The 16,149-nt window shown below is 40.6% G+C and overlaps 1 protein-coding gene across 2 annotated transcripts in view; it reads right to left on the bottom strand.

The window, feature by feature from the left end:
* The window catches only part of LOC128698471 (probable methyltransferase-like protein 25), a 79,402-nt gene that overhangs the window by 46,388 nt on the left and 16,865 nt on the right, over positions 1–16,149 (bottom strand). Inside the window, exons 2-3 of one of the 2 annotated variants that reach the window (XM_053790678.2) lie at positions 14,152–14,256; positions 4,929–5,183 (exon numbers count right to left, since the gene is read on the bottom strand). In XM_053790678.2, the coding sequence (XP_053646653.2) occupies positions 4,929–5,183; positions 14,152–14,256 (360 nt within the window). The remainder of the gene's footprint in view (positions 1–4,928; positions 5,184–14,151; positions 14,257–16,149) is intronic. The other variant, XM_053790679.2, reaches the window with a different exon arrangement.

Genomic DNA, 16,149 nt, shown 5'->3' with positions numbered 1-16,149 from the left:
TGACAACTGGGACCTCTTCTATGGCAGAAATGACATGTATGCCAGGGATGGGGATCACTTATCTAGGTCTGGGGTGGGAGCACTGGCAACTGCAGTGGAGGGAGCTGTTAGGACTTTAAACTAGGAATAGTTAGTGGTATGGGTTTTGGCAGGAAAACAGTGAAGTCCCAGTGTAGTAATATTATGAGTTCTAGGGGAACTAGTAATAAGCAGAACGAGGTAGATATTGAAAAGCCAGTGACACTGGGTGATAAGGACAGTAATAGGTTTAGTAGAAAAACAGAAATGAGCAGGAAGGGTAAAGAGAAAGGAGAGTCTTTTAATGTTTATTATGCTAATAGCCGTAGTGCTAGGAATAAGATGGACGAGTTGAGATTAGTTGCTAGTGCAGGCAACATTGATGTATTTGCCTTAACTGAGACGTGGTTTAATTCAAAAAGTCGAGACATGCCTGCGGAATGTCACATTCAGGGTTTTAAATTGTTCCAAGTAGTTAGAAGTATCGGGAAGGGGGGTGGGGTGGCATTGTATGTCCGAGATCGCTTGAACTGTTGCATAAAAACGGGTATTAAGTCTGAAGTAACACATACAGAGTCTGTTTGGATAGAATTTTCAGAGGGGCATGAAAAATTAATTTTAGGTGTGATATACCATCCCCCAAATTTAGATAGGGACCAGGGGAGACTACTATGGGAGGAAATTGTTAGGGCCACAAGGCACGATAATGTAGTAATTCTATGAGACTTTAACTTTAGTCATATTGATTGGAATTTCTTGACTGGGAATTTAGAATCATACGACTTCTTAGAAGTAGTTCAGGATTGTTTTTTGAAGCAATTTGTGACAGAACCTACAAGGGGTAATAACCTGCTTGACTTAGTTCTGGCAAACAATGAATCCCTTGTTAATAATTTAGAAGTTTCAGAGGAACTGGGTGCTAGCGACCACAAATCAATTACATTTAGCATTGAATGGAAGTATGATAGTAGGGATAACTCAGTAACGGTCCCAGATTTTTGCTTAGCAGATTACAATGGGCTTAGAGAACACTTATCATCTGTTGACTGGGGTAACGAAGAGAGCTATCAATATGACAGTTTTCTGAACACAATACATGCTGCTCAAAGAACATTTATCCCTTATAAAGAAATTAGATCAAATAGAAATGACCCAAAATGGATGAATAATAGGTTGAAATATCTACTAGGGCATAAGAAAGGAATTTATAGGCGTATCAAAAGAGGTGAGGGTCATCTTATGAATCAGTATATTGATATTAAGAGGGACATTAAAAAGGGGATAAGAAAAGCTAAAAGGGACTATGAAATTAAAGTTGCTAGGGATTCTAAAACTAACCCAAAAAGTTTTTTCCAGGTATATAGAGCAAAAGTCAGCGATAAGATAGGTCCCCTTAAAAATAACTATGGGCATCTTACTGACAAAGAGAATGAAATGTGCTCGATTTTAAATAATTATTTTCTCTCAGTTTTTACACAGGAAGACACTAATAATATTCCAATAATTAATTTTTATAGTGGGCCAGAAGAAGATAAATTATGTAACATCACAGTCACTAGTGAAATGGTTGTGAAGCAGATAGACCGACTGAAGCAAAATAAGTCACCGGGTCCTGATGAGGTTTTTTCAAGGGTTCTTAAGGAATGCAAAATGGAACTCTGTGAACCATTAACTAATATTTTTAATTTATCTCTTCAAACAGGTGTAGTGTCTGATATGTTGAAGATGGCTAATGTAATTCCTATTTTTAAAACAGGGGACAAGTCGTTACCGTCAAATTACCGCCCAGTAAGCCTGACCTCAATTGTAGGCAAATTACTAGAGTCAATTATAGCTGAGATTATAAGAAGCCATCTCGATAAGCATAGCTTGATTAATGATACTCAGCATGGATTCACAAGAGGCCGGTCTTGTCTAACTAATTTATTAACTTTCTTCAGTAAAGCTTTTGAGGCTGTTGACCACGATGAAGAATTTGATATCATTTACTTAGATTTTAGTAAGGCATTTGATAGAGTTCCGCACCAAAGACTGTTAAAGAAAGTAGCAGCTCATGGCATTGGGGGAAGGGTGCTCTCGTGGATCGAATCATGGCTCACAGACAGGAAGCAGAGAGTGTCCATAAATGGGGTTAAATCCGAGTGGGGTTCAGTAACAAGTGGCGTTCCACAGGGATCAGTCTTGGGCCCGTTGTTGTTTATAATATATATCAATGATCTTGATGAAGGAATTACTAGTGATATGAGCAAATTCGCCGATGACACAAAGATAGGTAGGATAATTGATTCAAACGTAGATGTTAGGGAACTTCAGGAGGATTTAGACAAACTCTATTCTTGGTCAGAAAAGTGGCAGATGCAGTTCAATGTAGATAAATGCAAGGTTCTGAAGCTCGGGAGTGTCCATAACCCTAGCACTTATAAGTTAAATAATGTAGAACTTAAGACTGCGAAAAGGACTTGGGGGTTATGGTAAGCAGCAACCTTAAACCAAGACAGCAATGCCTGAGCGTACGTAATAAGGCAAATAGATTACTGGGATTTATATCAAGAAGTGTAAGCAACAGAAGTCCAGAGGTCATACTGCAGCTTTATACATCATTAGTAAGGCCTCACCTAGATTATGCAGCTCAATTCTGGTCTCCATATTACAGAATGGATATAAATTCGTTAGAAAACATTCAGCGTAGGATGACTAAATTAATACATAGCATTAGAAATCTTCCTTATGAAGAAAGATTGAAGACTCTTGAGTTACATTCACTTGTTAGACGAAGAATGAGGGGAGACCTGATCTAAGTGTATAAGTGGAGGATGGGTATTAATAAGGGGGATATTGACAAGGTCTTGAGGATATCTCTCCAAGAGAGAACCCGCAGTAATGGATTTAAATTGGATAAGTTTAGATTTAGAAAGGACATAGGAAAGTATTGGTTTGGAAATAGGGTAGTTGATGAGTGGAACAGTCTACCTAGTTGGGTTATTGAGGCTAGGACTTTGGGTAGTTTCAAATTTAGGTTGGATAAGTACATGAGTGGGAAGGGTTGGATTTGAGTGGGACTTTCATACCAGAGCTTATTTCTTGGGTAGCATTGAAAATTGGGTTGGGCAAATGTTTTGTTAGTGGGATGAATTGTAAAGGACCTGCCTAGTATGGGCCAACAGGCCTGCTGCAGTGTTCCTCCTTTCTTATGTTCTTATGTTCTCTCATATGTAGGTCCAAATTTACCAGTCACAGCTTATCTGGGTGAGCTGAGCTCATGGTGACTGACAGTGACTTCAAAACCACCTTATCTTTTATGGACAATGTACGGTGTATGTGCTATACGCAATGAGAAGCATTTCTTTTATTCATTGGAATCATGGCTAGGGCTAAAAGTGAGCAGATCATAACAATAAATGGAGAAAAAGAAATTGGAATGACTTATGCAGCAAGTAGAGCCACCAAACAGTAGTAGCAGGTTGGTGTGGCAACACCAGAAATTTGAGGTTATGCTACCTGAAATTAGTGCCAGATTACTGATGGAACTGGAGTACTGATTGCCAGATTAGTGATGGCCAACCTGTAATCCTAATTTAGTTATAAGGCTGCCCAAAATGCCTTGCATAAGGGTCTTCTATAAGTAGCTCATATATTTCAGTCACAAAATTGTATAATATACTGTACTCCACTGAACAGGAATAGTTTTTTTTTAGTAATATATACAGGAGGACCCCACTTATACAGCAGGTTAAGTTCCAGGTTATTGCTGTAAATCAAAAATTGCATAGAAAAGCCTGATAACATGTTTACACTACCATATATTAATAGAGTAATAAAGCTGGGTCTAAAAAACACATATACAGCACACTCATTACTTCTTCTTTCAACAAACCGGCCATATCCCACTGAGGCAGGGTGGCCCAAAAAGAAAAACAGAAGTTTCTCTTTTTAATTTTTATAATGTATATGGGAAAAGGGGTTACTAGCCCTTTGTTCCTGGCATGTTACTCGCCTCTTATGACACACATGGCTTACAGAGGAATAATTCTGTTCCACTTTCCCCATTGAGATAAGAGGGAATAAACAAGAACAAGACCTAGTAAGAAAATAGAAGAAAACCCAGAGGGGTGTGTATATATATGCTTGTACATGTATGTGTAGTGTGACCTAAGTGTAAGTAGAAGTAGCAAGATGTACCTGAAATCTTGCATGTTCATGAGACAGAAAAAAGACACCAATTACAGGTTTCAACTTTACACTTACTTAGTGGAACAGTAGTTCCTCCACGGACGGTTGCTGTCTACCCACCTACTACCCAGGACTCATTACTTACCTTAAAATATTTTTTAGCTTAGCTTATAGTGAGTGATGAATATATTTATTATATGAAGTCTGAATAAATGAAGAATATGTATAATTGAAAATCACTGTATTAGCAAAATGGTGTAAAACGAAGCACTGCAAAGCAGGCCGTCCCTGTACCTAAATATTCATCAATTTCATCCAATTACAATGTAAGTTATGAAAAACATTTTTTTTTAAATTATGGAACTTAATAAAAAGTAATTTAACTTTATTTTAGGTTTCAAAATTTAATCTTATTTTCACATGTTTTCAATCTGATTAATAAGGCTTTAGGTACCACGCTGGTTTTCAGAAATATAACCATGTTATTCAGTTCTCTATTGTAATTTAAAACCTAAAAATCAAAGCAAGGAATGAAAGGCAAAATCATTTGGATCAAGAAATAAAACTGGTAATATAAATCTGTTGTATTATGGCCTAAGAGATCATCTACTGAAGACAAAATATACAGATCTCTTTTACCTGTGATTTCATTTTTCGGCCCAAGTGATTTCCCATCTTTCGTCAATTAATGGTCACGACATGTTTATCTAAGCAAATTAAGTTATTCAGACTGTACTCACTATGCCACTTCCAACATCCAAGACGTGAGAACTTTGAGTGCTTTCTGAAAGGTTCTTCATTAAGCTCAACAGAGCTGAGACTTCATGCCTCTTTTTCAGCGACATTCCACGAGAAAATTCTTGAGGCAGCTGTAGTGTGTGGGAAGTGTGTGTTAATGCTGCTGTAGATGGCCCATATTGGTGTAGCACCAACTGCTGCAGTGAAAGTCTTTTACATCTCTCCAAAAACGACTGAAGGGAAGTTGGCCAATAGTCCTAAAAATAACACACGTTAAAATATCATGTAAACGTGAGAGAAAAGTTTGACTTTACAAGTAATACTTTGTTTACAAGCTATAATGCAGGCAATGAGCTGCTATCCTTATTGAGACAGTTAAAAGGTCTAGTCCTATCAAGGGTATAATACCACCCACTTGGAAGTGACCAACACCCAGATATTGCAGAACCTATTTACTAATAAAGAGCAGGGACCACAGGTTTAAGCTTACTTCCCCAAATATCTCAACTTGTCCGGGATTGTTCCTGGATTCTCTAGTTCCATCAATAATCCACACTTAATATTGCATTATAGAGGAAGCCTGATAAGTAAGATATTAGAGTACACATATGAAATTATATTAGGTAGAAGGTTGGTAGACAGCAATCACCTAGGGAGGTACTACCCTCCTGTGATAGTAGGTTGGTAGACAGCAACCACCCAGGGAGGTACTACCCTCCTGTGATAATAGGTTGGTAGACAGCAACCACCCATGGAGGTACTAAACTTTTGTGATAGTAGGTTGGTAGACAGCAACCACCAAGGGAGGTACTACCCTCTTGTGATAGCAGGTTAGTAGACAGCAACCACCTAGGGAGGTATGACCCTCCTGTAATAGTATGTTGGAAGACAGCAACCACGTAGGGAGGCGCTACTCTCCTGTGATAGTAGGTTGGAAGACAGCAACCACCGAGGGAGGTACTACCCTCTTGTGATAGTAGGTTGGTAGACAGCAACCACCCAGGGAGGTACTACCCTCCTGTGATAGTACATTGGTAGACAGCAACCACCCAGGGAGGTACTACCCTCCTGTGATAGAAAGTTGGTAGAAAGCAACCACCTAGGGAGGTACTACCCTCCTGTGATAGTAGGTTGGTAGACAGCAACCACCTAGGGAGGTACTACCCTCCTGTGATAGTACGTTGGAGACACCAACCACCAAGGGAGGTACTACTCTCCCATGATAGTAGGTTGGTAGACAGCAACCACTCAAGGAGGTACTACCCTCCTGTGATAGTAGGCTGGTAGACAGCAACCACACAGGGAGATAATACTCTCCTGTGATAGTAGATTGGTAGATGGCAACCACCAAGGGAGTTACTACCCTCCTATGATAGTAGGTTGGTGACAGCAACCACACAGGGAGGTACTACCCTCCCATGATAGTAGGTTGGTTGACAGCAACCACTCAGGGAGGTACTACCCTCCTGTGATAGTAGGTTGGTAGACAGCAACCACCCAGGAAGTTAGTACCCTCCTGTGATAGTAGGTTGGTAGACAGCAACCACCCAGAGAGGTACTACCCTCCTGTGATAGTAGTCTGATAGACAGCAACCACACAGGGAGGTACTACCCTCCTGTGAGAGCAGGTTGGTAGACAGCAACCACACAGGGTGGTACTACCCTCCTGTGATAGTAGATTGGTAGACAGCAACCACCCAGATAGGTACTACACTCCTGTGATAGTAGTCTGATAGACAGCAACCACACAGGGAGGTACTACCCTCCTGTGAGAGCAGGTTGGTAGACAGCAACCACACAGGGAGGTACTACCCTCCTGTGATAGTAGGTTGGTAGACAGCAACCACCTAGGGAGGTAATACCCTCCTGTGATAGTAGGTTGGTAGACAGCAACCACTGAGGGAGGTACTACCCTCTTGTTATAGTAGGTTGGTAGACAGCAACCACCCAGGGAGGTATTACCCTCCTGTGATAGTAGGATGGTAGACAGCATCCACCCAGGGAGGTACTACTGTCCTGTGATAGAAAGTTGGTAGACAGCAACCACCTAGGGAGGTACTACCCTCCTGTGATAGTAGGTTGGTAGACAGCAACCACCTAGGGAGGTAATACCCTAGTGTGATAGTAGATTGGTAGACAGCAACCACCCAGGGAGGTACTACCATCCTGTGATAGTAGGTTGGTAGACAGCAACCACCTAAGAAGGTACTACCCTCCTATGATAGTAGGTTGGTAGACAGAAACCACCCAGAGAGGTACTACCCTCCTGTGACAGTAGGTTGGTAGACAGCAACCACCAGGGAGGTACTACCCTCCTGTGATAATAGGTTGGTAGACAGCAACCACTCAGGGAGGTACTACCCTCCTGTGACAGAAGGTTGGTAGACAGCAACCACCTAAGGAGGTACTACCCTCCTGTGACAGTAGGTTGGTAGACAGCAACCACCTAGAGAGGTAATACCTTCCTGTGCTAGTAGGTTAGTAGACAGCAACCACCCAGGTAGGTACTACCCTCCTGTGACAGTAGGTTGGTAGACAGCAACCACCCAGGGAGGTACTATCTTCCTGTGATAGTAGGCTGGTAGACAGCAACCAACTAGGGAGGTACTACCCTCCTGTGATAGTAGGTTGGAGACAGCAACCACCAAGGGAGGTACTACTCTCCCATGATAGTAGGTTGGTAGAGAGCAACCACTCAAGGAGGTACTACCCTCCTGTGACAGAAGGTTGGTAGACAGCAACCACCTAAGGAGGTACTACCCTCCTGTGACAGTAGGTTGGTAGACAGCAACCACCTAGAGAGGTAATACCTTCCTGTGCTAGTAGGTTAGTAGACAGCAACCACCCAGGTAGGTACTACCCTCCTGTGATAGTAGGCTGGTAGACAGCAACCACCCAGGGAAGTACTACCCTCCTGTGACAGTAGGTTGGTAGACAGCAACCACCCAGGGAGGTACTATCTTCCTGTGATAGTAGGCTGGTAGACAGCAACCAACTAGGGAGGTACTACCCTCCTGTGATAGTAGGTTGGAGACAGCAACCACCAAGGGAGGTACTACTCTCCCATGATAGTAGGTTGGTAGAGAGCAACCACTCAAGGAGGTACTACCCTCCTGTGATAGTAGGTTGGTAGACAGCAACCACCCAGGGAGATAATACTCTCCTGTGATAGTAGGTTGGTAGACAGCAACCATCAAGGGAGTTACTACCCTCCTATGATAGTAGGTTGGTGACAGCAACCACACAGGGAGGTACTACCCTCCTGTGATAGTAGGTTGGTAGACAGCAACCACCCAGGGAGTTAGTACCCTCCTGTGATAGTAGGTTGGTAGACAGCAACCACACAGGGAGGTACTACCCTCCTGTGAGAGTAGGTTTGGCTTTTAATTCTTCCCGCAATTCCTGACTCCTATAAGATTCCTTTAGCTTAAGTTCGATGTTTCCTGTTTCTCTGACCAGTATCTCCCTATGCATTGCAGATATATTGGCCTCTTTTAGCAGCTCTGTTATTCTTTTCCGTCGCCTGTAAAGGGAGCACCTGTCTCTTTCTATTTTACATCTACTCCTCTTTTTTCTTAAAGGAATATGCCTTGAGCATACATCAAGTGCCACAGAGTTAATCTGTTCTAGTCATAAGTTGGGGTCTGTGTTGCTTAGTCTATCTGCCCAGCTTATATCATTTAGGTCTTGGTTTACTTGGTCCCACTTTATGTTGTTCTTATTGAAGTTGAATTTGGTGAATGCTCCCTCATGACTGATCCCATTTTGTCAGTCTGGGGCTGTGCGCATACATGTCAGAACCTCAATTATGTTGTGATCCGAGTATATTGTTTTTGATATGGTGACATATCGTATCAGATCATCATTGTTAGTGAAGATGAGGTCCAGTGTATTCTCCAATCTAGTAGGCTCTATTATTTGCTGGTTTAAGTTGAATTTTGTGCAGAGATTTAAAATCTCGTGTGTGCGAGTTCTCGTCTGAGCTGCCTCCTGGTGTTATCACTGCAACAATATTATTTGCTATATTCCTCCATTTTAGGTGACTTAAGTTGAAATCCCCCAGGAGCAAGATGTTGGGGGCAGGAGCTGGAAGGTTTTCCAGACAGTGGTCAATTTTCAACAGCAGCTCCTGGAATTGTTGGGACGTTGTATCCAGAGGCTTGTAGACTATCACAATGACTAGATTTTGGTTCTCGATCTTTACTGCTAAAACTTCAACTACATCATTTGAGGAATTTAGCAGTTCTGTGCAAATAAGTGACTCTGCGCATCTGTATAGGTTATAACCTGGGATCCATATTTCGTTGTCCAAGTGATTCTTTATGTGGGTCTCTGTGAAAGCCATGAACATTGCATTTGCCTCTGCAAGCAGTCCACGAATGAAAGGTATTTTGTTGTTCGCTGCTGGCTTTAGACCTTGTATATTTGCAAAGAAGAATGTCATAGGATTGGTGGTACTGATGGTACTGGAGGGGACTTTTTTCCAGCACTAATATCTGTATCTGTTGGTCTGGAGTGGAGGCCATCGACTGTGATTCCACTCCATAAATGACTGGATTTGGCGTACGATTTCTGCCATTTCCTGCCAGTTTTTTTCCTTCCTGGCACTTAAAAACTTCTCCCTCTTGAGTGGCTGTGGCTACCCATGGTCTGGATGTTTTGTATCTTTTTGTCCCCTTTAGATGGTGTGCATGGCAATATAACTTATAGCACTGTCTTTCCTGTACTGAAGAGGGACACATTTCAGGGTGAAAAAGCTTACAGGATGGGAGTTTGCATTTTCCTGTTGTCATATGGGCACGGCATTTTCTAGGATGGTCAAAGTTGCACGTCCCATCTGTTTTTCCAAATATCCCATGCCTGCAGATACCAAGTGCATAATGTGTGCACAGGCTTGGTTTCCGTTTGCCTTGGATTTTTGTGGCTGTATTCCCTGTTGGTGCATGTTTTCCTGTCTCATTCCTATCGTCACTAGTAAGTTGGTAGACAGCAACCACCTAGGGAGGTACTACCCTTCTGTGATAGTAGGTTGGTAGACAGCAACCACCCAGGGAGGTACTACCCTCCTGTGATAGTACATTGGTAGACAGCAACCACCCAGGGAGGTACTACCCTCCTGTGATAGAAAGTTGGTAGAAAGCAACCACCTAGGGAGGTACTACCCTCCTGTGATAGTATGTTGGTAGACAGCAACCACCAAGGGAGGCACTACCTTCTTGTGATAGTAGTTTGGTAGACAACAACCACCAAGGGAGGTACTACCCTCCTGTGATAGTAGGTTGGTAGACAGCAACCACCAAGGGAGGTACTACCCTCCTGCCAAGTGATTGTGAAACATGTAATTGTTTTACAATGGAAGGATTGCTGTTATCTTTTCTGTCTCAAAAACTTGCAAAATAACAGGTATATCTTGGTACCTCTACTAACACTTAGGTCACACTGCACATGCATGCATGCACACACATATGTACACACCCATCTGAGTTTTCTTCTATTTACTTAACAGTTCTTCTTATTTATTTCCACTTATCTCCATGGGGAAGTAGAAATGAAGTCTTCCTCTGTAAGCCATGCGTGCTGTATGAGGTGACTAAAATGCTGGGGGCAAAAGGCTAGTAAACCCTTCTGTATAAATTACTAAATATAAAAAGATAAACTAGTTTTCCTTTTTTTTGGGTTGTCTTGCCCCAGTGGGAGATGGCTGGTATGTTAAAAAAATATATGTACAGTGGACCCTCGAGTTTCGGCAGCATTGAGTTTTGTGAAATTCGACCTTCGGCCTCGAGTTTCGTGATTAGACTCGTGTTTTGGCAACCGTCCGGTACCCGTCCCCCCGTCACCGCGCACACCAAGCCAGTCTCCCACGCCATTCACGCTCAGTGTGCCATTGCTTACCAACACGTGACCATCACCCCACGGGTTCATACAATACATTTCATAATACGTAATCCATTGTTTTTTGTGCTTGCAACTGCTAAATAAGTCATCATGGACCCAAGGAAAGCTAGTGCAAGCCCTTTGGTAAATAAAGTGAGGAACACGATCCAAAGGGATTTTGAAGGGTTTGAGGCAGACCCTGTCCCTGCCGACCCTCTGCCTGTTGTGGAAGGTGTTGTGGCATTGGGCAAGTCCATGTAGTAGGAGGTGAGTGACAGGGATGTGGAAGAGTTGGTGGAGGACCACAGGGAAGAGCTAACCACTGACGAACTGCAAGAGCTTCAACTGGAACAGCATCAGACCACAGCTGAAGAACTTGCTTTAGAGGAGGAGGAAGAGGGAGTGAAGGAGGTTCCTTCTTCAGTGATTAAGGACATGTGTAGAATGTGGAATGAGTTGCAAAGTTTTGTTGAAAAGTATCACCCTGACCAAGCTGAAACAAGCCATATCTGCAACATGTACAATGACAGTGTTGTGTCCCACTTCAGGGAAATCTTAAAGAAACGCCAGAAAAAGACCTCTATGGACAGATATTTTGTGCGACAGGGGTACAGTGACTCTCAAGTTGTTCCCAGTGGCATTAAAAGAAGAAGGGAGTAACCCCAGATAAGGACTTGCTACCTAAAGTCCTAATGGAAGGAGATTCTCCTTCCAAACAATAGTGTACAACTTCCTCCCATCTTCCATCCACCCAGAAGTCTTCAGTAAAGGTAAGCGTAATGTTATTATTATTTTTTATATGTATGTACTTGATTTCTCATTGATTTTAGTATATAAATCTTTATTTAATTTGAAAAAAAAAAATTTTATTTAAATATTTTTGGGTGTCTGGAACGGATTAATTTTATTTCCGTTATTTCTTGTGGGGAAAATGGTTTCGAGTTTCGTGAATTTTGACTTTCGGCAGGCTCTCTGGAACGGATTAATCACGAAACTCAGGGGTCCACTGTAATTATAATTCATACTCGTAACATAATACATAGTGTATAATGGCAAGGGGGAGAGGTAAGGGAATGAGCAAGGGATGGGAAAGGAAGTTATTGAATTAGGGTGAATGAGTTGCCTTTTTTGGGTCACCCTACCTCAGTGGGAGATTGCTAGCATGGTGAAAAAATATAAAAGATACATTCATGTTTATTGTTCCAGTCATGGTATTGTGCCTTTTTATTCTCTGTGGCCTAAATTTTTAATGCAGTGTTATGCAGTTACTACATTTTATGTTAATATAGGTTCTCTGTAAGAAAAATACTCCATAACTGTAAAAATGTCAACATATTTGAATGATCCTAGAGGAGTGACATTGCAGTGATGCGAGTGGTGCATGGGTGTAGTGTGATGAAGCCAGCATGGAGTTAAGTACAGTAGACCATTATATTACAAGGATTTATTTGGCATGTTTTGGTTATTACACTACTGTAAAATTGTGGCATAATTTTATTCAACAATTCGTAATATTAACTTAATACGGTTCAGTTTGTGGGACGAGGAAAAATTTGGAGCATTGCCCGTGGGATATTTCCCTAGCTCAGGACACCGCTTGGCTGTGAGTGACATCACTGTCTCCACACGGGAGACATAGCACTTTCCCCGTCCCAGCCTTCCGTTCATATGCATCTATTAGCTAGCTTTGTTTGTGGATTGTGTTTTGATATTTTAATTGCCATATCTTGTATCTGCCAAGCAATCATGGCACCCAGTAGGCACACAAGTGTTGCTGAAAGTGGCAAGAAAGGGATTAAGAGTTTAAGTCTTAGAGTTGCAAAGAAAATCGAGATATTAGACAAGCTTAAGAGTGGCTCACGTGTGGTGGATATAGCGAGAGCCCATGGCCTTAATGAAATATCAGTTTGTACAATTAACCCCTTAACTGTCCAAACATAGGTCTACGTTCTCCTGCCCAGCGCTCCAAATATTTGGAAAAAAAAAAAAATTAAAACAAAGAGGAATTTTTTTTTACATAATGTAAAAAAAAAATTATGACCAGTACTTACTGAGATATAAAGATATAAGACCGCAAAGTTGGCACTGGATGCTCACTTGATGGCAACATCGAGTCCTGCCGCTTGCAAAAGTGTTGCTGATATACCTTTTTTCTTGTTTTTATTTTAATTTATATAATTTTTATTTTTTTATTTTATTTTTTTATTAACACACTGGCCAATTCCCACCAAGGTAGGGTGGCCCGAAAAAGAAAAACTTTCACCATCACTCACTCCATCACTGTCTTGCCAGAAGGGTGCTTTACACTACAGTTTTTAAACTACAACATTAACACCCCTCCTTCAGGGTGCAGGTGCTGTACTTCCCATCTCCACTTTATAATAGTTCTTGTGATTTCATAGCCAATCTTTGTTCTGACACTAATATTAGGTACTGAAATAGTACTCAAATAGTCACAATCACACTGACAGGTGAACATTATGACAATGAACAACAATTACATATTCACTTTTATTTTTGTAAGATCTGGAGGTGTTATGCCAAATATTATTCATTCTGGAGTATTTAACATGTTTTATGTTATTTATATTGTTTCTTATGTCATATTAGATCAATTGTGATAGGCAAATAAGCTGTAGTGTTGATATTAGCGTAATAATAAAGCATATTCTCCTGCTTCATGAGACTGAGCTCATGGCAACCGACAGTGGCTTCAAAGCCACCTTATCTTTAATGGATAATGTACTGTGTAGGTGCTTTACATAATGAGAAGCATTTCTTTTATTCATTGGAACCATGGCTAGGGCTAAAAGTAAGCAGGTTAAAACAATAAATGGAGAAAAAGAAATTGGAATGACTTGTGCAGCAAGTAGCGCCACCAAACAGTACCAGCAGGTTGGTGTGGCGACCCTGGAAATTTTAAATTATGCTAGCCAAAACTAGTGCCGAATAACTGAAGGAACCGAATAACTGATTGCCGGATTTGTGATGGTGGACCTGTATTATAAGGATCTGCGAAGTTACTGTATATGCTGCAAATAATTAATTCATGTTAAGCACTAAACCCAAGTGGGTCATGCAGCACAAGACATGTGGAGGCTTCATCCTCTGTCTGCTGGGAATGAGACATGTATTGAGCAAAATTTCTGTTTTTACACCTCAGCAATTATACATGATAAAAAATTAATTTATTAATCATTTCCCACCAAAGCAGGGTAACTCAAAGAAGCTAATTTAAATATTTTTTAAATCTAAAATTAAATATGAAAAGTTAAAATTAATGTCTAGAGTTAGATATTTTAAAGCTTCATATAGGTGAAAGTTGACAAATTAAAAAAGTACATTTACCTGGCTCTTACACTGGGGAATCAAGTTTAATTCATCAATGGGAAGTTCAGTTAATGCCTCTCTCCAATCTCCTGGCATTTGATAAATCACATTTCTTGTAAAAATCTGAAAGAAATTATGGACATTTGAGTTATGAACATTTGGACATATGAACAGACATTCGGACATATGAACAGACTGTACAGTATCAGTACATTACTGATACTGTACAATATTGTCTTCAAGTTTTCAATGAACAATGGTGCATAGACAGACCAATAATAATAACGATAATAACAGTAAAAACAATAATAATAATTGTAACAATAGAAAAATATAAAAATAATGACTTATGAACAATTCAAGATATAAACAGCCTTCTGGAATGTACTATATATTCCTGGTAAATAGTATAATGTGTACTATATATTTCTGGTAAATAGTGCATAATAAACAAATTTGATTTCATAGATGACAGCTATCTGTATCTTTTGGAAGCATATGGGTTTAGAAAAGAAGTTTTGGTGTAATAAAGTGTTGTAGATGAGTAGAACAAACTGTCAGGTATCATTATTAAATTTAATACCTCGGGTACATTGAAAATTAGATGAGACAAATACAGTGGACCCCCGGTTTACGATATTATTTCATTCCAGAAGTATGCTCAGGTGCCAGTACTGACCGAATTTGTTCCCATAAGGAATATTGTGAATTAGATTAGTCCATTTCAGACCCCCAAACATACACATACAAACGCACTTACATAATTGGTCGCATTGGGAGCTGATCGTAAACCGGGGGTCCACTGTATATGAGTGAGACACATAGGCAACATTTAGGTATCTTTATTCTGAAACGCTTCGCCTACACAGTAGTTGAGTACAAAGTAAAGAATTCTGTTTCATAGCCTGAAACAATGTTTCAGACTATGAAACAGAATTCTTCTCCAGGCTGAATGACTGACAACCTCAAATCTACATCTTCAAGGGTGATGGACTGATTATATCATCTTCACATCTCTACTGCTCCTGCCTACTTTCTGTACTCGACTGAAGAATCCTACTGTGAGGGCGAAACGTTTCGGAATAAAGATGCCTAAATGTTGCCAATGTGTCTTACTTAACTTGTCGGGATTGTATACCCTTTTGATATTCAAATACACGATATTAATCCGTTCCTGAGAGCTCATCGTAAACCAAAATTATCGGAAAGTGAATCAATATTCCCCATAAGAAATAATGGAAATGAAATTAATCCATGCAAGACACCCAAAATATGAAAAAAAAAATTTTACCACATGATATATTAAGTTTAATGCAATATAATAATTACAATAACAATAATAACAATAGAATAATCACAATAGAATAATTGACACTTACCTTTAATGAAGATCTGGTGATGATTGATGGGATGGAAGGAGGGGAGAGTGTCGAAGTTTTTAATGTTTAGAAGGGGAATCCCCTTCCATTAGGACTTGAGGTAGCAAGCCCTTTTCTGGGGTTACTTCCCTTCTTCTTTTAATGCCACTAGGATCAGCTTGAGAATCACTGGACTTCTGTCACACAACATGTCTGTCCATAGAGGCCTGTACCTCTCGTTCCTTTATGACTTTCCTAAAGTGGTTCACAACATTGTCAGTGTACAGGTTGCCAACACGGCTTGCAGTAGCTGTGACAGGGTGATTTTCATCAAAAAAGGTTTGCACTTCAAGCCACTTTGCACACATTTCCTTAATTTCAATAGTCATTAGCACCCTTGGTCTCGATGGGTTGGCAATAGAAGCTTTCTTGGGGCCCATGGTGACTTATTTTGCAGAAACAAGCACCAAAAACAGTGATAATATGGATACTATAGAATGTACCAAATGTATCTTTAGATGTGCGCACACTGGCTGGCTTGTAAACACTGGACACATCTCGTACGAATCGTATCGCATACCGGGTTTTGTAACGGGAACCGAGGTAAATTTTTTCCGATATAATGCTTTGGATACCGGATTTATCGGATACCGATGAA

This window comes from Cherax quadricarinatus, chromosome 88 (genome assembly GCF_038502225.1).
Source record: "Cherax quadricarinatus isolate ZL_2023a chromosome 88, ASM3850222v1, whole genome shotgun sequence".
In the NCBI taxonomy this organism is placed as follows: domain Eukaryota; kingdom Metazoa; phylum Arthropoda; class Malacostraca; order Decapoda; family Parastacidae; genus Cherax; species Cherax quadricarinatus.
The sequence above is the reverse complement of the archived record's forward strand: the minus strand, read 5'-3'. Positions and strand labels throughout refer to the sequence as shown.